This window comes from Gossypium hirsutum, chromosome A03, assembly GCF_007990345.1.
Source record: "Gossypium hirsutum isolate 1008001.06 chromosome A03, Gossypium_hirsutum_v2.1, whole genome shotgun sequence".
NCBI lineage: Eukaryota > Viridiplantae > Streptophyta > Magnoliopsida > Malvales > Malvaceae > Gossypium > Gossypium hirsutum.
In genome coordinates, this window is record NC_053426.1 from 8474035 (window position 1) to 8496034 (window position 22000).

A 22000-nucleotide genomic window follows, 5' to 3' on the forward strand; every position below is an offset into this window, starting at 1 on the left:
AATCTGGAAGTGGTGCCCAAATCATGTAACTTGTCTGAAGGACCAAATCGCAAATGCAGCAAAACTTCTGGGCTAAATGTAATTTTTAGAAAATTTAGGATTAAAATGAAATTTAATGAAAGTTTAGGGGTCTAAGTGAAATTTAAAGAAAGTTTAAGGGTCAAAATGAAATTTAGGAAAAGTTTAGGTGTCAAAATGCAATTTTTATTTTTTAAATTTTTTTTTTTTTTTGAAATTTTGAAAATTAAACACAAACTCTAGTCGGACAAAAATTTAGTGCTTACACTGGATTACGTTATTTTATATGTAAGGTGAATTTGGATGAATAATATATTTATTTATAGTTAGTATAAAAAAATAATAATAATAAAATTTGATATTATAATAATATTATAATATAAAATTAAACATGTCGCATCGTTCTTTTAAACTCACCTTTATCTTTTAAATATTATGTTAATGAAAACTAAATATTACTTTATAAATTTTTTAAAAAGAGATTATTTCATTATAAAAAAGTTAAACTCAAAATTTTATTGCACATATGAATCACGCCCTTACTTTTTTATCTTTATTTGTGTGCGTGTACGCGATGTGCATTAGCACCTTGTTTTATAAATTTTTTTTTAATTTAAAGATTTGATATTTTTTCATAAATTAAATATTTTTTTAAAGGAAAAATATTTCACATATTATCAATAAGGTTTAAAATTTTCATGAGTTAAGTGAAATAATAATGGTTTCTCTTAACTTAACAAGTGGTTGAGGATTTGATTTTCACCCTAGATATGAAGAAACTTTAAAATTTATGGTCAGCATTAATCCCGTTAATGGACTTATAGAATGTAAATGATTAGTTATTGGGCTCGTTACTAATGTAGGAGAACGTGAATTTGAATGTGTTGAAACGTATTATTCTTTTATTTATAGATTAAAAAGGAATTACGAGTAATCATTTACTATTTAATTTTAGGAAACAGTGAGAGTTTACCATTCTTAATGGTGTTTTTAGGTTAGTTTTTCAAAAAATGAAAAGATTTCATTGGACAATGAAACATGTCAAACTTATTAATATTTTAAAATCATAATATTAAATTATATGCAACATGATATTAAAAATTAACTTCTTTTTTTTTGTAAAATATCAAACATTAGAGAAAATATCTACCTGATATTAATTAAATTATTATTTTTCATAATAAAAAAATCATTTAATAAGAAGAATAAACAAGTGGCATACAGTTACATCCAGAACAAGAGTCGAGGTTGGAAAACATGAGATCACGCGTAAAAATATCTATATAAAACTATCTGAACCCAAAAATAAATGTCAAATTTTGGTACTAGTCCCTATACTATGTTAATCTGTAGACTTTTAAAATTTTATAATTTAAGTATAATGTGAAAAATAAATCTAACGACTGTGATTAAAATTGAAATTTAAATTTTTTAAAAAGATAATAAAACTAAAATTGATTAAATTAAAGTAAAGGGACTAAATATATAAATTGTGTATAGTAGAAAGACTTGTAAGAAAATTCGATCAAAAATAAAAAGAGATAAATTAGAGTTTGATGGGTAAACGAAGTTGACTTCACCTCGATTGCAGTACTTTGTAATTAAGAGATTACACCGACACGTTTTCCAATAATTTTTTTTATTATTTTTTAAACATTGGAACGTCAATGTTGAAATATTTTACATTCTCAAATACAAAAATGTTTTGAAGACATTAAAATTTAAAAACAAAAATGTTGTGAAGTAGTGTATATATTAGGTTGCGTATTTAAGTGTTATTCCAGTTAGTAAATGATGTGTGCATATACATTACATTTTTAAGGGAATAATTCGAATTATAATTTTAAAAATATTATTATTAGAAAAAATAATCATAAATTTTAAAAATTTAATTTTTATAATCCATAAAATTTACATAAAAAGTATTATTATAGGTTAGAGTTCAAATTTTGTGCAATGATTTGACCTAATTTTTAAGGTGTGATAATATAGTATTTTTTTTTTCAGTGCAGTATTATTGTTTGAAAATTCGGAAAATCTCAAAATAAATGTGGCGAAAAGCGGAAATCAAAATGGATAAACCTTTGTATGGATTGATAGTTTGGTACAAGCAGAGAGGGTTGCTTAAACCACCCATTATCAAAACAACTCAATGCTAGGATTCAAGATGTAAGGGCATGCTTAGGACTTTAGGAGGGTTGTCCACACAGGCATCAACATCTGCACCAAGAAACCTACTAGTTCGAGGAGAAATGACGCAAGTTCATAAGGTCCATGGGTTCCATTAGGACTGTGTGGCTCCTGCTCGCAGCTCCTCCTCCCACCACAAGGAAGTGACCGAGCAACGGAACACCGATCATGTTATCACTCCGCATCAACATTATCCCTTGAGCATAAAGGAAAGAACCAAACTTTTTGACCTCTTGTCGTCGTAGTTCTTTTAGACAGTTCCGACGGCTTCCAAGTGTAATGCTATTGTCACAACATTCATGCAACTATTTGTACCATTTTGTTCACATAGATGGTATGTATGACATCAAGTTTAGACAATAAGACATGAATATTAGTTCTATGCTCTAAGGGCACTCTTTTTTTTGAAAATTAAGTTAATAATAACAAGTGAAACCACTAGCTAAATGTCATTCAAAAATGGAATCTATGACATTTTTAATCAAATATGTCCTCCATATGATATCTGATCCATGAGCAGTAATGGTCAGTGTGGTGCTGACACTAGCAGGACATGCACAAAAAGCCATGCAGGCACCAATTGTTTTTTGCTGCAATTATTGAGTGCTGCTGGTGTTTTCTTAACGGTTGAAGACCTCAATGTGAAGCAAGAAAACACCTACCACCTCACTCCACCCTCCATTATTATTACAAACCATGATGGGAAAAGCACCCAAGCAGGCTCAACATAACAATTCCTCAATCCCCACAAACTGAAGCTGTAAAAATAGTCTTTACTTTTAACTGTTTTTTTTTTGTCCGAGATACTCGTATATCCGGTAGTTACATTGGGTCCAATGTCGTTTTTTATATCCAGAAAGACTCAAATTCAAGACCTTACTCAACATGGGTTTAACTTACTATAGCAAGCAACCAAAAACCATTGTACTCTTATGGTGTAGCAGAGACAGGGGATTCAAATGCTGCATTTAAAGACTAATTAGCCAGCAAAAACAAAGAACTGTTTTAATATGGCACCATTCAATGTTCATTAAGCCATTTCCCACAATCTACAAGAAAAGAAAAGAAAGAAAATCTGTAACAAAGTTTTATGTAGGAGAAAACAAGTAAAAGAGAAAAAACCAAAAAGGCTACTGAGGAAAAATACAATCATGGGTCATGAGTGATGACTTTGGATATGAAAACTGGAAAGAGAAAGATGAAATGTAGCAATCTAAGCAAAATCTTTTAACCAAAATTTATATATAAGATTCCATTGAGTCAGTCACTGACCTCAAAGATGAAGAGGCAGTGAGTATTGACCCTGAGTGATCATAGTCGCCCAAGTCTCACATTCAGGGGCTGCAATTCCCCGGGAGGGGGGGGGCTAACCTTTCTTCCTACAATCAAATCACAATCACAAATATGATTTCAGTACCCTCCAAACAATCACCATCAATTGAACTAATAATATAAAAAAGAGAGGAAAGCTTATCATAACAGTACTGCCATTAGAAACAAAAACAATATGACAAACAGGAAGTAGACACATTACGTGATAGAAATTATAAGAAAACAATAAAAGAGAAAAAGGAATCTGAGAAACAACCCACAAGAGAATAATCCAAATGAAGTAGAGAGAAGACAAGCATTACCAGTTGAGCCATGTAGTATGATATGTATCTGACTATGTGCTTTTAATGTTGGATATTCGTATCTGATTCATCTTCAGTGAAAACAACTAACATGCTGTAAACTTGCCAGTAAACTTGAAATTATTAGGACCCAGAAAAATACCATTGTTAGCCCAAGGTTTTTACTTCTTAGGACCTACAAGAACTGATGCTTTCACTGTATCTTCAGTGTGATGACTCGAAAGGAAAAAAAAAAACCAAATCTTCAATGTTTAATTCTCATAATCTGGTGAACTAATTAGATTATAAAAACCCAGAAATTTTGGTCTGCAAGCCACCTTGAACTATACAGCAGAAATTTTTTTTTTTCATTTTCGAAAAGAGATTTGGCATTTGAGTAGGATGATGATTCAGTTACTGCGCAGTTGTAAGATTTAGTAACTGGATCAAAATAACTTTTTGGTGCATCATAAAGTTAGTTGGGTATAATTGTGGTAGATTCGCTTTGCAGAATTGATAGAATATTTCTTCTTCTTACTAAGAACAACAAAAGGCCTGTCAAGATGAGATGTAAGAAAAGAACATGTATTTGCAGTAAATGACAGATCCACTGCCAAGCAGTAACTTTGATCAGACCTCGGAAATATTAACCCAATCCATTCGAATATTTATGGTTTTGAAAATATTTTTTATTTTTTTATGATTTTATATAAAATTTTTAAAAATTTAAAATTTTCAAGGTCGAAATTCAATTGGTTATTGCTCTGTTACAGTTTATTTTCTCCATGCACAAGTTTAAATAAATAAATCCTAAAGTCTTGAAGTATGAACTAGTATCCAGCAAGAGAGCCTCAACTCAGCAAAATTTATATAGTCTTATTTTTGTTAAACTATGACATGTAGTTAGGTTAAATCGATTTTTACCATAACGTGTGATCAGTTTCATAATTGAAGCTAAAATTGGTAATTTAGAATTGATCAAATGATTAGATCATGAAATTGAGTATGTCATAAGATTTGAATCACTTGAAAATGTTATGTTAAGGTTTATTTGAGTATTTACATATGCTAAATGTTGTGAATGGTAGTGCCATGAAATGAGCCTATATATTGAATGGTAATGATGTATGAATATAGTAGTTTTGTTTAGAATTGAATTTGTTAAGAACGTATATTTGGTCAGAATTATGGTATAAAAATGTGAATTGGCTGATTATGTATTTGTAGGTTGGGATCGAATTAGGCTTTTTAGAATTAGAGACTTACGTTGTGATGTCAATTTGAGATTTTGAATTTTTTTTTAGTTTGGTCCTAATTTGACAACGAATGTGACATGTTGTAGGTCAAATTTGATGATCGGATTAGATATAAAATGTTACATTTTTATAAAATGATAAATATTATTTTTGAAAGTATTTTTATTTTTTATTTTTATATAAAATGAAAAAGAAAACATGAGACTCAAATATAAAACATCATAAATTCTAGTTTTTTCAATTTTACCATCCTAATTAAATACTTATTTAGTATTTATATAAAATTATTATAGAATGATTTTAACTTCAAATTAATATTAATGATTTTTCCTAGATAATAAGTTAAGGCGATGGGCTAATAATGTCCTTGTACTTGACTTTAGGCTGATATGCCTTTTTCAAAGGCTTAATGCAGGCTAAGTTATGGGCTACTTTCATAGTCAATAAAAAGCCTATTTCTAAGTTTTTCATTAAACCTTAAACCTCACATTTTCTAAGATATAGTATTGCATGTGTCACTAAATATAATTAGGATTAACATAAATTATCATATGGTCAGAATTTTTTTTTGAAAAATATATATTGTGCTTTTTAAGTATCTGGCTCAGTGAGTCTTTTCTTCCGTGATTAATTGTTGGCATCAATTTTAGTCCTACATTACATTTTGTCTCTATGGACTGAGGAGAAAGGGAGCTCAACGGGAAGAGGATTGTACCATGAGAGAAGTAAGAAAGTCAACCTCTTTCAAATATGCAACATGAATTCTGACAATAGAATGGAGTTAGACTTTTATGCGATTCTGAATGAATCATCTTTTCCACGGAGGTAAATCTTTACCCCATAGGCAAGAGGATAGCTAGTTACAAATTTGATTTTTGATTCCACCCTTATAACAGTTATCTCAAATCATAAATAAATTAAAATAAAAAAAATATTTTAATATTTAATTTGAGTTTTAAGATTGATTTGATGAAAATTAATTGGTAATATTATTATATTTGAATTTTCTATGATTCTATTAATAGAATAAATTTAGTATTTATTGTAAATTTGTTTGATTTTGCATTTAATTTGTTAAATTCAGTCTCATAAATGTGATTTAATTCAAATCTTAAGGTTGATTTAATAAAAATTAGTTACTAATATTATTAGTTAATTATGAATTTTCATCAAATCAATTTTAAAACTCAAATTATATATTAAAAAATTAACATTATTACTTTAGATATTAAAATATATAACTTTTATATTAGAAAAAATGGTCAAAACTCTGTTGCAGATCGAAACTCTGTACTGATTGGAGTAAAAAATTCTTATTTTCATTCATGGTAACCCCTTAAAAATCTGACTATTCCTACCTAGCCAAAGACATGTTTCTGACACGGTTAAGACACTAGTGTCGAAAAATAGACACAGACGAACACGGACGACTGGAGAGCATATGGAGAAGAAGCCGTCACGTCTTTTGAAGATGAAAAGAGAAGTTGTTGTTGCAACTGCTGAAAGAATTAGACAGTTTACTAAAAAAGAAAATGATTAAGATGTTAATGTTATTAAACACCCCGATTCATTAAAAGATGAGAGGTTTTTTTTAGTTGATTGAATTTGGGTCATTGGAATTCCATATGATAGCTTGATGGTTGAGGGTGTTCACCGTTCTAAATGTAGTCTGGGTTCGAATCATATTAGTCACATTTGTTGTTTGAGCTTTACCTTGTTATTGTAATTCATCAAAAAAATTAATTTCCTTCTTTATTAATTGAACTATTTCAAGCCATAACAAATGTTATCCTACTACGTCAATTGGATTAATTCAACAATTGGATTTATTTAACCAATACCAAATGTTACATCACAATATCAATTGGATTATAATAAAATGATTGTGAATAAATTAAATTAAATTATTACCGCACTATATTAAATGGAATCTTATATTTCACTATAGCAATTGGATTTACAGTATATTGAACGAGACTTTAGTAGAATAAATTCTAAATTCGTTTATAATTTATTCATTTGTGATGTTTATAGTGTGGCTTAGCTCAATCTTAATTAAATACGAATAATGCGTGTGTGACTCGTATAATTTGATGTATTGATAGCTTAAGTTCAATTGGTAGTAGAGCCGAAAATTGATACGTTGGGTATAGGAATTCTGCATGATGTAGCTTCACTTACAATAGTGTAATTCATAGCCCAATAAAGGGTAAATGATATCCTTTCATTGACATTACATAATAGATGAAAAGTAACGTAGCCATAGGTCATTTGTCCTAAAATGGATAATTTAATTACTATTTGTTAGTAATTGACTTTTCATAAAGGAAGATATAATGGTTATCTTGAGATAAAATAGGATCATATTCAGAGAACAAATTTTATCTCAAAGAAATTAAGAATTTTCTATGAGGGTAATAAACATACGACAAACACTTAATATAGTAACTTTTGTAATGGTATATAATGGGTGAGCTCAATCAAGGTACTTCAGTGAAATAACTCTATGACTAAATAATATTGTAATTAATAGACGAAAAGTTAGAACTTAATTACAAATCATTTGAATCCTATTTATATATGTCAAATCAGCCCCTCCGCTATCTCAATATAACCTTGATGGTTTGCATTAATCTATAATATGAAAATGTGAAATGACGAACTAGAAAAATAGATCCCATGTATCACTATCCGCAATAAATGTCTTTTTTCGCTATGAATAAGAGAGGACTTGAGAATTAAATTAATTTTTTTAAATTACTATTTAATTATTTTATAATTAAATAATTGAAGTTCAAAGTGAAAATTAAATTAATGAATTTATCATAGTTTCATGAGAACAAATTCATTAAATTTATTTACTTATATATTCTAGTATGGTAAATTCAACATAGTTTTAATGCAAATAAATTTGGATTGAAAAAATAGTTTATTTTATTTTATTAATTAATAGAGATTAAGGGCTAGATCAAACATACACCAATATATATATTAATATTTTGTCAAAATATGGTTAAATTATTTTTCCCAAAATAAATTTATATTTTTATAAAGTTTGTCTTTCATTTTTAGTTCTTGAGAGTTTCATTAAAATTTTCATTGATTTGTCAATAAAGTACGCATTCTATAAAATTAATGTCGAGATTAACTGAGAAGATCAAGTGGTTGAAAGTTAAGATTGACAAAATTTGTCTAACTCAAAAACATATGTGAAATTTGAGTAATAGGTTTATTGCTATAAAACTCACAACCGATTAATTTTAAAGAAAAAAATTAAAATTTTGGCTGTGCTTACTTTTATTGTTTTCAAATTAATTTTTCCAACACCTTAATAGCTTCGTTGCAATGCACATAACCGATCGAATGATGATTGTGATATGGCTCTGGGGCCAACCCAAGTGGTTAGCTTTGTGCCTAATAGTTTGGCCTAATAAGGCACCCTCTTGTTTATCTTTTTAATTTTATAATGAAGTCTATTTGATGAAATTGTAGAGGAGTTGGAAATGTTGTTTTTGACAGAAACTGCAGAGAAAATCCTGGTGTGTTGTGTCTTATTGAAACTAAAGTTGATTCTGGTACTTGGCTCTAGACTGGCCAAGAAGTTTAAAGTTGAAGCTTCCTTTGAAGTGGCAGCTAATGACATCAGGATTGATATTGTTTTGGCATCCTACTATGATCAATTTACAGGTATTGTCTGGAACATACCAAATTATCCATTGCCGAGTTTTGGATGGAAGTACAGTTTTGAAGGTCTCTTTTGCTTATGTACAACCGTTAGTTATTATAGAAGATCAGTTCTGGATAGAATTACAGAATTTTGCAACACAAAATATTCTCCAATGAATATTATGGGAGAATTGAATGACTTTGCTTCTTTTGATGAACGTGAGGGCGGTATTGGTAATGGTGTTGAACGCATGATACAGTTCAAAGAGAGATGGAGTATGTGCAATCTGATGGATCGGGTGCCTCTGAACTAGCAAGCTTTAACCATATTTCCTGAATCAATAGTATTTAATCTTCCTGATTTATGTTCTGATAATCATGTTGGTTTAAAAATTAATTTTGTTGCACAGCAAAAAATTAATTTTTTTTAAAATCAAGCAGTTGATGTTATTTATGACAATAAATGATAATCAAATTAATAAGCATAACCTTTTTTACTAATATTCAACTTTAATCTGCTTAGACAGTAGACTCTAATTTCACAATCCAACTACTGAGAATAAAATTTTTATTAATATTTAGTAGTATATTATTTTATTTTAAAAGGCTAGAAATCAGAAAGATAAATTCTCTCAAGAAATAAGATTTATTTGAGGAAATAAATTACACTAGATATTAACAAAATATCGACGCTAAAGTGGTGTACGCTCTTAATTTAATCAATAATCTCTTATAGTGAGAAAAATATAAGAATCTCAATTTTAATAAATAAATAAAACATATATTCCCCAAAGGGATTACATGGGGCAGCGACACTACCTTGAGGAAATAGGGTAGATGCCCCTTGCTACTCAAATGAGATTTTTTTTTACAGAATACTCAAATGAGATTGCAATTCTGAGTTTTAATTATATGTTTTATTTAGTATTTTAATTAATTTATGTAATTTTATCAACTCAATACTTATTTTTCCATTCCAAAAATATTAATTAATTAATTAAAATAAATTTAATTAATTCCCTAATTAAATTATTTTTAATCCAGTTTCACTTCTAATTTAATTAAAGTAATTGATAATGAGCTTCATTCACAATTATTTATTATTTATTTAAATTTGATTTTTATATAAATTTGACGTAATTTTTCTTTGTAGGTATAATTATTGTTCAATATGTAAGAAAGTGAGCAGATAACCAAATTGCACGAAAAACTTGACAAGAGAACTCAAGTTGACACACAAGACTTATAGACTTTAAAATTATTTTTTATTATTTCTATTAAGACATTTTTTTTAAGCTCGTCTCTTTTTATGTTAGGGTTTTATTATTATTATTATTAGGTTAGAAAGTTGAGGGGGTGGCGCTACAGCCAACCTTAGGTTTTATTTATAATATATATATATTACATTAGAGGGGAGGGAAGGGGAGGGAGGCGCATATGCGCAAAACCATAAAACCATTGTTGCTTCTATTTTTTTTTTCTTTGAATAAAAATTCCTCCTTTTATTTATTTCTTTTATTTTTCCGTAATTTTATGCAGTTTTATCTAGTGTTAGTTTGATTTTTGATTCGGTGTTTGAACCATGAGACTTGAAACCATACTCAAAATTATTCATTTTAATATTTCTTATTTCTCCAGTTTTGGATATAGGCTTGATTATCTTACAAATTCGTAATAATATCAAGTCAAAAAAGATTTGTTCGTTCAATATTGTGCAACGTACAGTTAGAAAAATTAATACAATAAAAAATTGTTGTAATTGGTCTATCGAAGAACAAACTGACATGGCTAATTGAGTGAGTGGTTAGATCCGTCAAGGGAAGTAACAATCAAGTTTAAATGACCACATGATTGAGGTTGTGGATTTGAGCTAAATCATGGACGCATTCTTCAGGGTTATTCTTTTTTTCTGGTAAGGGTTATCTATCGAGCGTTCCACAGTTAATTTACACACAAAAGGACTAGAAGTTTGAGGCGTCCTTGATTAATATAACCGATTTATCGACTAGAGGAAAAAATTCATTGTCTGAGATCAGTTTGAAGCCTAAGCCTAAATTGAGCTTGAAGCTAGAGCGTTGTTTTATCGGTTTATTTAGTTTTAATTTCATTTTACTATTTTTGCTTCATTTTTATCTTTATTTATTTATTTTCCTAAATTGAGCACGACTCATAGGCACGATAGCTGCCTACAACACACTCTAGTTATAAGAAATGAAGTTTTAAATATCCAATCCCTATGGGATCGATCCTACTCCCTATACTCAAATTTAATTTCAGTTTTAGGTGTAAGAATTTTATTTTTGGTGGATTCGGCATCCCTCAGTCATGACGGCTTTTCCATACTAAAATTCATGAGTAAATAAATTTAATTAACTTTTTCACTAAGATTGCAACGACTAATTAATTTAATTTCTATATCGAACTTTTGTTATTTAATTATAATCGATTAAATAATAATTTAAAGACGTTAATTTAATCTCTAAGTTATCTCTTTTGTATAGCAAGAAAGCATATTCATTACAGATAGTGAGTGTGATTTATTTTTTTGATTCGTCGTTTTCATTCATTCGCTTATTCATTATATCAATTCAATTGCAAATCATTCAAAGTTGTATCAAGCTAGCGAAAGTACCAATTAAATATATATAATTAAGGCACAAAAATTATAATTAAGTTTTGACTCTATATTTATTAATTATAACATTATTTAGTCATTGAGTCATTTTTTTAGAATAAAGATATTCTTAATCTCTTTAAGTTAACTCCCATTATTTAATATAATTTTATTTTGTGTCATGATAATCCTTATATATTATTTCATGTAAAAAACAATTATTAGCTCTAGAAAATGGTGTGGAGGAGACTCACCCACTTAGCTGTTGATTCGAGATTGCATGAAATTTGTCAATGAGAGTTGAATGATGGAAATAAGATGCTTACATAGAGAGAGGAACCAATGTGTTGACCATTTGGCCAACTTGACGTAGGAGTTGGAATTAAGGGTGATTCACTTATCTGCTGTAAGGCCCAAATTATGCCCGGGCCCAGACCACAAGAATAGAATAAATAAAATCCAAATAACCAAATTTCAAGTCCATTTACAATGTTAAACAGCCCAAATTAAAACCCAAGACCCAAGTCACAAACCCAATACATACCCTAGACCCAATAACTAAAACCCCACGGTCCAAAGACTGACCCAATACCTGAAATGAGCCCAAATGGCCCAGAAATTTTAGAAACCCTAGGGATCCTTTCTTTCTCCTGAGCCGCAATAGCAACCTCCCTACGCTTTCGCCTCCGTACTCCTCACGCCAAACGCCAGCACGCCTCCGTACCCCTCACGCCAAGCGCCAGCATGACCCCCGTACACGAACGCGCACCCGTACCTAGAAGAAGGAAACAAAAACAGCAGCGAATAGAAACAAAGACATATTGTATATTTTCATTTTTATTTTTCTTTTCTTTCGGCTATAAAAGCCCAACTTTTACACTGTGTTTGGTTCAGTGTAATCTCTAATCATTACGCCCCGATTACGCGCCTATTCTATTACTGGTCTATTCCAGCGTTTGGTTCACTGTAATAGGCATTACACGGCTATTACAATACGGATCTAAGCCCTCAAAATCTCCGATTTTCTATTCCCTTCCCAAATCTCAGATTCCCTATTACGTCCGGCTTCCCTTCCCAAGTCTCTGTTTTACCCTCCCTCCCTCTCCTTTTTCTGTCCCCATCTTTTCTCCTCCCATTTCCCACTGCTTCATTTTTTCTCTCGGAGCACGTCTGGTTTTTGAATCTTGAGGTATGAATCAACGTTTGGTTAAAATGTTTATGATTTGCTTGTTTAAAGTTTTCTAGATCTTTTTCTATATCTATAGTTTCTGCTACTTCTATTTCTTTATTTTTCTTTTTGGTGCTAAATACCCGCTCGAATTATTTTCCGATTTGGAATTAGGGTGTTTTCCGATTATAATCTTTACTATTCTGAAATCTTACTAATGCTATATCGGTTACCCACAATTTGTTCGTAACGGAAAACATGGTTGGTATTTTTTCCAGATTTTCTGTTGGCAGGTCTGCCCATCGACGCTCCAAGAGTGCCTTTGTAAGTTTCTTTTCTTCATTTTTTTCCTGTTTCTCTTTTTTAGAAGTTTATTTGGGTGGATTCTGTAACATTCAAATCTGAATATTTGGGTTTTTATTTCCCTTTTGGATTAGTTCATTGATGTTTCATCGTTGATTGGGTTTTTGAATTTTAAATTTTGTTTAGTTTCTTGTTCCTTATTGCTTTGATTTGGTCGAAATATCCCTTTTGTTTTATGTGTTGGAATTGGTTGATTTACTTTGGAGATATCATGTCATTATGGTAGAAAGAATTGTCTATAAAAATTATATATTGTTTTGTTTATGGTAATAAAAATCAATTTTTCATTCCTTGCTCCAATTCGAACAACTTTTCAGCAACTTTAGCTCCAATATCCAGTGCATTAAAAGTTTTACAGGAACTGAGTAATGAACTCCAGATTCCAGCATCTGGTTCATCAGGCATTTCATTTACATGTCGACCTCACCCTATGTTTATTTATTTTTATTTGTTTTAGGGTAGCATAGATAGTCAATCTTGGTTTCAGTTGAATATTTTAACTTCAAAAAACAGATTTAATGTTGGAATTATTAAATGATTAAATTCAACAAACAAGTATCCTCTTTATTGATTTTTGCTGTCTCTCAACACTTAATCGATTTCCCTTTTATCATTACAGGTTCTTTCTTCCAACACTTCTTCATCGCAGTCGTCCCCGATTTGCTCATTACAGGTTAGTTTTCCATTGGTATTTATGGTTTTGTTTGTATGTTTGTATTGCTCATTACAGCCTTTGTATTGCTCATTACTTGTTTCTCGATGGCACAGTATTTGATATTTAGCTTTGTAAACTTGTAGTCATTAAGGAGGAGTAAAATAACATTTGAATGTTCATTGTCACGTGAAAATTCATTTCTTATGTATTTATATGTACTGTTTCTGTTTGAAGCTTTCCCTGCACCGGGTAGTTAAATGAGTCACTTTTAAATGCTTTATGCTATTGTTCATGATTTCTATGCTATACAACTAAATGATGTTTATTTTTACTGATATTCTTTACTGTGTAAATTTTGAATATATTAATTGAGCCCATATACTAATCTTCTTATTAGTATTTATTTTCATGCATAATTTGATGTTTGTTTCTATGCTCCTTACCTATTTAGTATCTTGAGGATTCTGCTATGGTACTAGATAGTTGATAGGCTGCTGATGTTCTCCAATTTACGTCTATGCAATTAGATGTTACTAATAATTTAGCTTTGGTAAGCAAGTTAATATTACCAATAACGTTTTCTGCTTCCAGTAGGCCTTATTTACTAGTTTATAGATATTTTCTGATTTATCATATATAATAAATTTGTAAAGGTTTCCCTCTCCCTTTTTTTATTTGTTATTGTAACCTAAAAAGAAGGCATTATGATTTACTTAGCCCTTTAACTTTACAAAAAAAAAATCATTTTAGCCCTACATTTAATCTTTCACATCTTTTAGTCATTGAATTTGCGTGGTTGGACAAATCATCTCAAAATGGAGGGAATAAATTTGAGATCAATCTTCGTATTAAGCAACTGTAATGGGTTCAATAACAAATGTTCTGGTCTTATTTCTGCATCTTAGTCAAGCATTGGCATCTCTTTTATAATTATAAACCCACCATAAAATTAGTTTTCTTATTATTATTTTTTTATTCAATTAATTAAAAGTGGATTGCTGAAATAAATACTATATGAGCAAAGTTAATAGACATTATTTATTCCCTCCATTTTGAGATGATTTGTCCAACCACGCAAATTCAATGACTAAAAGATGATTTGATTTTTAAACCGGGACTTGGTTAACTTACTCCATCCTATTCTCTCTTTGTTATCATCTTCTTGCCCCTTGCATAGCGGAATAGCAAGTTACTTGTACAATCCAGGCATTCTTGTCGTGTTATTATTATTTTTCTATGTCGTATTGCATTTAAGGTGTTATATAGTTTGTAACACGATAAATCCATGATAGATTTTGGCATGTTCGTGCATACATGTTGTGTTCCAGTAGTTGAACTTCAGTCCGTAACATAGGCTGCCTCTTGGTTTATTCTGTTTCTCAAACATTTTGCATTGCATGAATTCATAACTTGTGTGTGAAATTATGATTTACAGAAGCTTCACCTGTAGTACATGAAGAGACAGGTCCATCAGAGGCAAATCTCTTCTCAGGCAAATATATACTAGATCCAAATCAAGCTCCGAGAAAGCAAGTAAAACCGGTCGCTCAACTTCAGAAGATTCTCAAGTTCAGATTGTTACTCGACGAGGATGTTCAAGTCGAAACAAATTCCCAAAATAATTCAATTTTGTAAACTAGCAAACTCAAAATTTGTAGTTAAATGTTGATCCTTAACTTTGAAAGCAATTTAATGAAATTTTGAAAGTAATTTAATGAAATTCAAGCTTAGTTATGCTCTGAGGAAGAGTCCATATTTTTAAGCGGTGGATCTTGTATATAAACTATTTCAGCAGATTGCGAATTATAATGCAGCAAATGTAACTTTTTAGTAATGAAGGTGTGATTGATCCGAATTATTTTAAATTGTATAAATTCATATAAGAAAATTTATTATTAAGAATTTTATGAAATTATATATTATTATTAAATTATATGTAATAATAATTATTTTAAATTATACAAATTCATATAAGATAATTTATTAGTTATAATTATTTTAAATTTTATTAAATCATATATTTTAATTAAAATATATTTAATATTAATTATTTCAAATTATCTTTTATAATATCATATATTATGATTTGAGTAAATTCATATAAGATAATCAATTATTAAGAATTTTATTAAATTATATATTTTAGTTAAATATATTAAATAATAATTATGTTTAAATATGATTAAATTATTTATTTTTGATAATAAATAATCTTATTAAAATTTAAATAACAATAACAATAATCATTTACCAAAACAAATTTATGCTAAGGGTATTCTGGTCATTTTAGTTTTTTCCATTATGCTATTACACCTCTATTACATTCAACCAAACACAGTTTTACTATTACGCCTCTATTCCATTACATTCAACCAAACAGTTGATTTGCTATTACACCTCTATTCCATTACACCTCTAATCCAATACACCTCTAATCCAATACAGCGAACCAAACGTGCTCTTAGTCTTTGTAAAGGTTACGAACGTACACACACTACCAAAATTGAATACAAAGAACGCAACAAAAAATACGAACACACATTTTTACGAATACAGAGATAATAGCCATCAATCAATAAAAAACAGAGAAGGTGATTTTCCTTCTCCTTTCAATCATCTATTCTTTTACTTGTTTCAATCGATTTCTTCGTTATTTTATACAAAAAGGGGGGCAAAAAGCAAGAGAAAGGAGAGAAACTCACCTGCATTCAAAACTTGTTTCGCCACAATCGAAATTAAGTGGTGATTTGGGGTTTGTAAGCAAGACCCTCAGTTCTTCTTGGTTCAATGAAACCTCGATTGACCACTCTATGGGTCGAAAGAAGAGGCAGAGGAACAGTCAATTGGGAGACCAACGGTTGGCCGAATATTAAAAGGAGGGAACTTTGGGTTTTTTTCTTCTTTCTTTTTCTTTGTGTGAGCGGCTAATTGTTTCATTAGGGTTAGTTTAGGCTATAAAAAGGGGGGATTAGGTGATGCCGTTTTGGCCAATGTCGATGGCCTCAAAACGACACCATTTGGCAGCCCAATACCCGATGACCCGACCCGCGCTAGGTTGAAACCCGCTCACTGGGTCTTTGAGGGGTAATTATGCTTCTGGTCCTCCCTATTTGCGTAATGACTCAATTGGCTGCTATTTGTTTTTTTTCTCTTTTTAATTCGGCCTTTATAATTTACGCGCATTTCATTTTAGTCCGTAATGAAACGCAGCGTTTTGGGGCCTGGAATAATCCCCGTTTCAGTCCTTCTATATTTGTGTACATTACGCGCCAGTCCTTTTGTATTTTAACCGTTTATTTTATTTAAATTTTTCTTTTTTATTTTAATTTAATTTCAATTTAGTTTCTTTTAGATTCATTTCATGTTTTTTATTCATGTTTATTTATTTGTACAAATTGTATCATTAGTATCATTTATTTTTTATTATTTTTTATTTATAATTTTGGTAATCATGTTTTCGCATTTGGCATACTATTTTTTCTTTTATACATATATATATATATATGCGCTTTGTAATAAAGCTAATTTTACTTCGTACAAACTACTAATCTCATATCATTTTGTACTTATATTTCCTTTTAAATTTGTTTTTATATTCTATTACATTATCCCATATACATATATCCATCTATTTATTTTCTTTTAAATTTGTTTGTTTAAACTCCTTTATACATATATATAGGTTACTTTTATTTTACGCATGTTATTAATCTTACATTATTCTATACATATAGTTTCTTTTAAATACATATTCTTATATTTTATTATATAATCTTTCATAACATGGCTTTTAAATTATTATGGTATATATATATGTTTTTATTAATATCTATGCTTAATCTATTTATATATGTTATTAAATTTATGTATTTATACCCGTAGTTTTTCTTTGTGTATATATATATGAGCACGTTCGTAAAACTATTATATAGTTTATTATAAAATTGATTTAAGCATGCATGTATTTCTATGTTTCTACAAATCATTATTTTTAGAAGTTATTTATATATACGTATAAATTGTAGAACCATTATGTTTTTAAAGACTATATCACATTATACATTTTTATTATTATCTGTAATATATTTTACACATATTTTAAAATTTTCACACTATAAATCCTCATTTTTAAAACCAATATTATTTAATGTTTTGGTATGATATCCGATTAAAACATTCATTTTATAATAAGCATCAAATATATATATCCCTAGTTTTTTTTAGATTTAAAGTGCCTCAATTCATTAATTCGCATGTCGTATAAATTATTGGTTCATTAGATCGCCTCTGTTCCGGCATCGTTTTATACTACTTTGAATTTTAAGTTCTATTTTGTTTTGCATATATTTTGTTGTTTGTTTTATATCGTAACATATACATTATCATTGCATGGTATTCGTTTTCTTGATATGTCAATTATTATTCATACGTGATTGAAATTAGGTCATAATTTTTAGATTAATTGTATATTAATTGCATTTAATTGTTTATTCTGCTAGTCGATTAATATTCTTACTCATCAAGCATCGTATCATCATATGTGCCTTTACCCCATGTCATCGTTTCACTTGATTTTTGAAATGTGGTTCTATAAAACCCAAACTTTATGATTAATTTCGTCTTATTTCAAATCGAATTAATACGTCTTAAGCTAGCTTTATAATCATTCATTCAACAATTCTTCAAAACAAAGACGAGATTCGATGTTCGGCAATTCGCGGAATCGTGCCCTAACGTGTTGGGTTGCAATTTCGCGCTTGCTCAAAATAATCGAATATCACTTCAAAATTTCATTCATGTCTTTTAAAACTCTTCAAAACGAAGACGAGATTCGATATTTAGTAATTCGCAGAATCGTGCCCTAACGCGCTGGGTTGCAATTTCGCGTTTGCTCAAAATAATCGAGTATCCCTTCAAGATTTCATTCATATCTTCTAAAAATTATTTAAAACGAAGGCAATATTCGGCATTTGACAATTCGAGAATCATGCCCTATCGTGCTGGGTTGTGATTTCTCGTTTGCTCAAAATGATCGAACATTCCTTTACATTCTCACTCATGTTTATAAAAAAAATACTTAAAAACGAAGACGATATTCAATATTTGGCGATTTGAGAATCGAGCCCTATCGTGCTGGGTTGCGCTTTTTCATTTGTCCAAAATAATCGAATATCTCCACGGAATTTCACACGTATTTTAAGGTAAGGCAATGGTCAATGTTTGGAAATTCGAGGAATCGTACCCTACTGTGCTGGGTTTCGATTTTTCGTTGGACCAAATAGTTGGGCATCCTTTTATTAATTTCAAATTGTAGACTTTCGGACGTCGAAACAAGAAGATTTTTGGCAACCCACTCGGGTTATTCAAACGTTATTAAAAAGAATCACATTTCAAAAACGTTTTTAATTTTAGGCATAAGGACAGTATTTAATCGATTTAGTACCAATTTTGGGCGTAGTGAGGGTGCTAACCCTTCCTCATACGTAACCGACTCCCGAGCCCATTTTCTAAAATTTTCGTAGACCATAATCGGTGTTTTGGTAAACTGAAAATGTTTTATTAAAATAACCAAATCCTTAGGTGATCCGATCACATCAAAACAAAAGATCGGTGGTGACTCCATCTTGCTATTTTTCAAAAGTCGATTCCCCATTTTTCACCAAATTTGAAATTTCGAAGGATGGTTTCGACATCTGCACTGTCGGACAAATTAATGTCATTGCTGCTTCAGGATGCTACTAGCAAAAAAATTGCTAAATTAAACTAGTTTGCTTTGCTTTTCTTCATTTTATATAAAAATATATTTAATAAATAAAATTCAGAGATGTTTATAAAATTTTCTTGAAATCTGAGGAAATAAATAGAGCTGTTTAAAACCATAAAAGAGAAACTATTTTACACTACACTCGACGGTGTCCTTAATATATAAGAAAAACCAAACAAAGATGGCCAACGTAATTAGTAGGTGTAGTGGAAATAACAAGAGTGAGGTGTACTTTGCAAAAGGGCAGATGTTAGGGGGGCAAAAAGTATCTTGAATTTATTATGGATAGCATCTGGCTCTGCTCTCTACTATTTACTGTCATCATCATTTGTGTGAGCTGTGAGGGTTGGAATATCCCACTTTGGTTTTCTCACCCAACTGGGTGAATCCAACCCACTATCTGAACATGAATGTCTGCTTCCCTTGGGAAAGTCAATGGCAGTCTCCCCCATTTTCTTATCACCATTTACAAAGTCAATGCATTCCATTCATATACTTTGACAGGAAACAACCCTAAGGCTGTTTAATCTTCCTGTATTCCATATAATTATATGTAGCTCTAATTAAATTTAAAATCAAACCTCAAAAGTTCATCTTTTAGCTAGGTTAAGAGTGCAGCCAAAAGAAAAAGAAAGTAAAGAACCCAATGCTAAAATCCATGAATCACATCACTCACTTTGTACTTGCTTTGATCCATTTTGCAAAGTCTTTGTATGGTTTTAGATCTGATAGAAACACCAAATAAAAAACACACCAATGAAACTGAACATAGAAGTGATGGTCTAGGATGATGAAAACAAATAACATAATTAAAATTCTTCAAATAAATACATGACACATATATAGTTATATTTGTATGTATGTATATATGTATATGTATCATGTCATTTGAAGTCACTTCCTTGTCTGACTTTCTTAATCTTGTTCCCTAGATCTGCAATAAGAGCTGGAGGGAACAAAGACTCGATCTCTTTCGTCAAATCAAGCAGGATTCTCCTGCGAAGAGATTTTCGTTTTGCTGGTGACGATATAATGGGGAGGGATTTTGGTTTCCTTGGTGCAGGTGGGCACTTGAGGATGGCGGCGGCTGGGATTTTATGGTCCAATGAAGTAGGAGTCTTGAACCCATCGTTGGTCTTGAACCCATCGTTGTCGTTTTCATCTTGATAATCATTAGCAGCAGCAACCACCTCAGATTCAGATGTACCCATCGTCACCAACTTGCTCTTCTCTTCTTCTTCTTCCTGTTTAACATTAGTTGCAGTTCCACAATCTTCATTGAATTCTAGAGGAGGCCTAACCAAGAAACTGAGTTCCATGGTACTTGAGACACCCATGAATGGAACTGGTTTTAATTTTGAGTACATGGAAGTCCAAAATCAACCTAGGATATGAAGAAATGGTGAAGGACAAAGAATTTAAAGATGAGAGAGAGGGATCAACTTATGAAAATTGCAAGCAAATGAAGGAAAAGACAGTTCAAGTACCAGCAGGAAAAAAAAAGCCTAGAAAAACAAAGAGAAGAAGCTTGTTATTTGATATATAGTAAACGAAAATGCCAAAGTTTTTTTTTTTAATTCATCACATCACCATCTTCCTTGATTGCTCTCTGAATTTCTTTTTCTATCTTGGATTTTAGTTTGGAATTTAGCTGCGAAATGAGAAAGAGAAAGCAAAGATGAGAGACAGAGAAAAGGCTTTGACAACCCACTTTGGCGTAGGATCCAATGCAACCATATATATAAACAAAAGAACCCACACACAAATCTTTCTTGCTTTCACTCAATTTTATAACAAGTCTCTTTCTATAGCTTAACCTCCTCCACCCCTCCTCTCTCTCTTACGCCTTCTATTATATTAAAATTTAAGATTTAATCTTTCTATTTTAATTTATCGAAATTTAATTCCTTACTTTTATATGGTGAATCCAAAGTAATAGCACTGCTAATTGTTACCATAAAAATGATGTGTATTTTTTAATTGTTTATTAAATCACACAATGAATCATATACGAATTACAAAACAGATATTATCAAATTTACCGTCATTGTTCATCCTTACCTTTTATTCCGCTTTTCTATAAATGTTAAAACTTAAATGCTATTATCACCTTTGTTACTATTGGATACGTTCATAATAATCTGCCCCACTATGTCTTATTTAACATTTATAAGTTATTTTTAATAATTTCAATGTGAATTTGACATATAATTATCTATCAATGTCTCGTTTTAATATTTTAGGTTTTTTTCATATATTGTATTTCCTTTTTATCTTTTTAACAATTAAGGGTAAAATAATAATTTTAAAATATGGTGACAGGACAAATAAATACTATAATTGTTTCATACCTTTCTTCCAAACAAAAAATTGCTCCATCCCTCACTTCCATTGTTCTAAAAATGATAATCTATATTCGGAATGGATCAGATTAAAATCTATCGGACAATTCAAGTTTTGTCAACCATGATCAATTAATACTTAAAGAAATTCCACATTATGTTGTACTAAATTAGAAAGATTATATCTCAAATTGCACCACAATAGAGGGACTAAAACCAGAAATATACTTTTTTATTTTCTTGAAACGGCGAAGTCCCTTTCTTTTCACTCCTTACAAAAAGCCTCACCCATTAACTAACTATATACAAAAATCTCGCTTAAGCAATCGCTTTTTCCTTGATTTCTACGAA

The 22000-nt window shown here is 30.2% G+C and overlaps 1 protein-coding gene and 3 long non-coding RNA genes across 4 annotated transcripts; 1 reads left to right on the forward strand and 3 right to left on the reverse strand.

Annotated features, from left to right (window-relative positions):
* Window positions 1-2076: 2076 nt before the first annotated feature.
* LOC107935896 (uncharacterized) lies at window positions 2077-4436 on the reverse strand. Its single transcript, XR_001694299.2, has 3 exons — window positions 3843-4436; window positions 3481-3587; window positions 2077-3257 (listed from the first exon to the last, which is right to left on the reverse strand). It is a non-coding gene; the product is annotated as an uncharacterized lncRNA (long non-coding RNA).
* Window positions 4437-11762: 7326 nt separating this feature from the next.
* LOC107935887 (uncharacterized) lies at window positions 11763-16807 on the reverse strand. The gene is made up of 2 exons (XR_001694297.2): window positions 16246-16807; window positions 11763-12132 (listed from the first exon to the last, which is right to left on the reverse strand). It is a non-coding gene; the product is annotated as an uncharacterized lncRNA (long non-coding RNA).
* LOC107935886 (uncharacterized) lies at window positions 12126-15377 on the forward strand. The gene is made up of 3 exons (XR_001694296.2): window positions 12126-12546; window positions 12804-12849; window positions 13508-15377. It is a non-coding gene; the product is annotated as an uncharacterized lncRNA (long non-coding RNA).
* Window positions 16808-19360: 2553 nt separating the features above from the next.
* Window positions 19361-21081, reverse strand: LOC107935892 (cyclin-dependent protein kinase inhibitor SMR3). Its single transcript, XM_016868517.2, has 2 exons — window positions 20795-21081; window positions 19361-20691 (listed from the first exon to the last, which is right to left on the reverse strand). Exon 2 carries the CDS (start codon window positions 20672-20674, stop codon window positions 20192-20194), a length of 483 nt encoding a protein of 160 aa, XP_016724006.1. The 5' UTR covers window positions 20675-20691; window positions 20795-21081; the 3' UTR covers window positions 19361-20191.
* Between the last annotated feature and the right edge of the window lie 919 nt (window positions 21082-22000).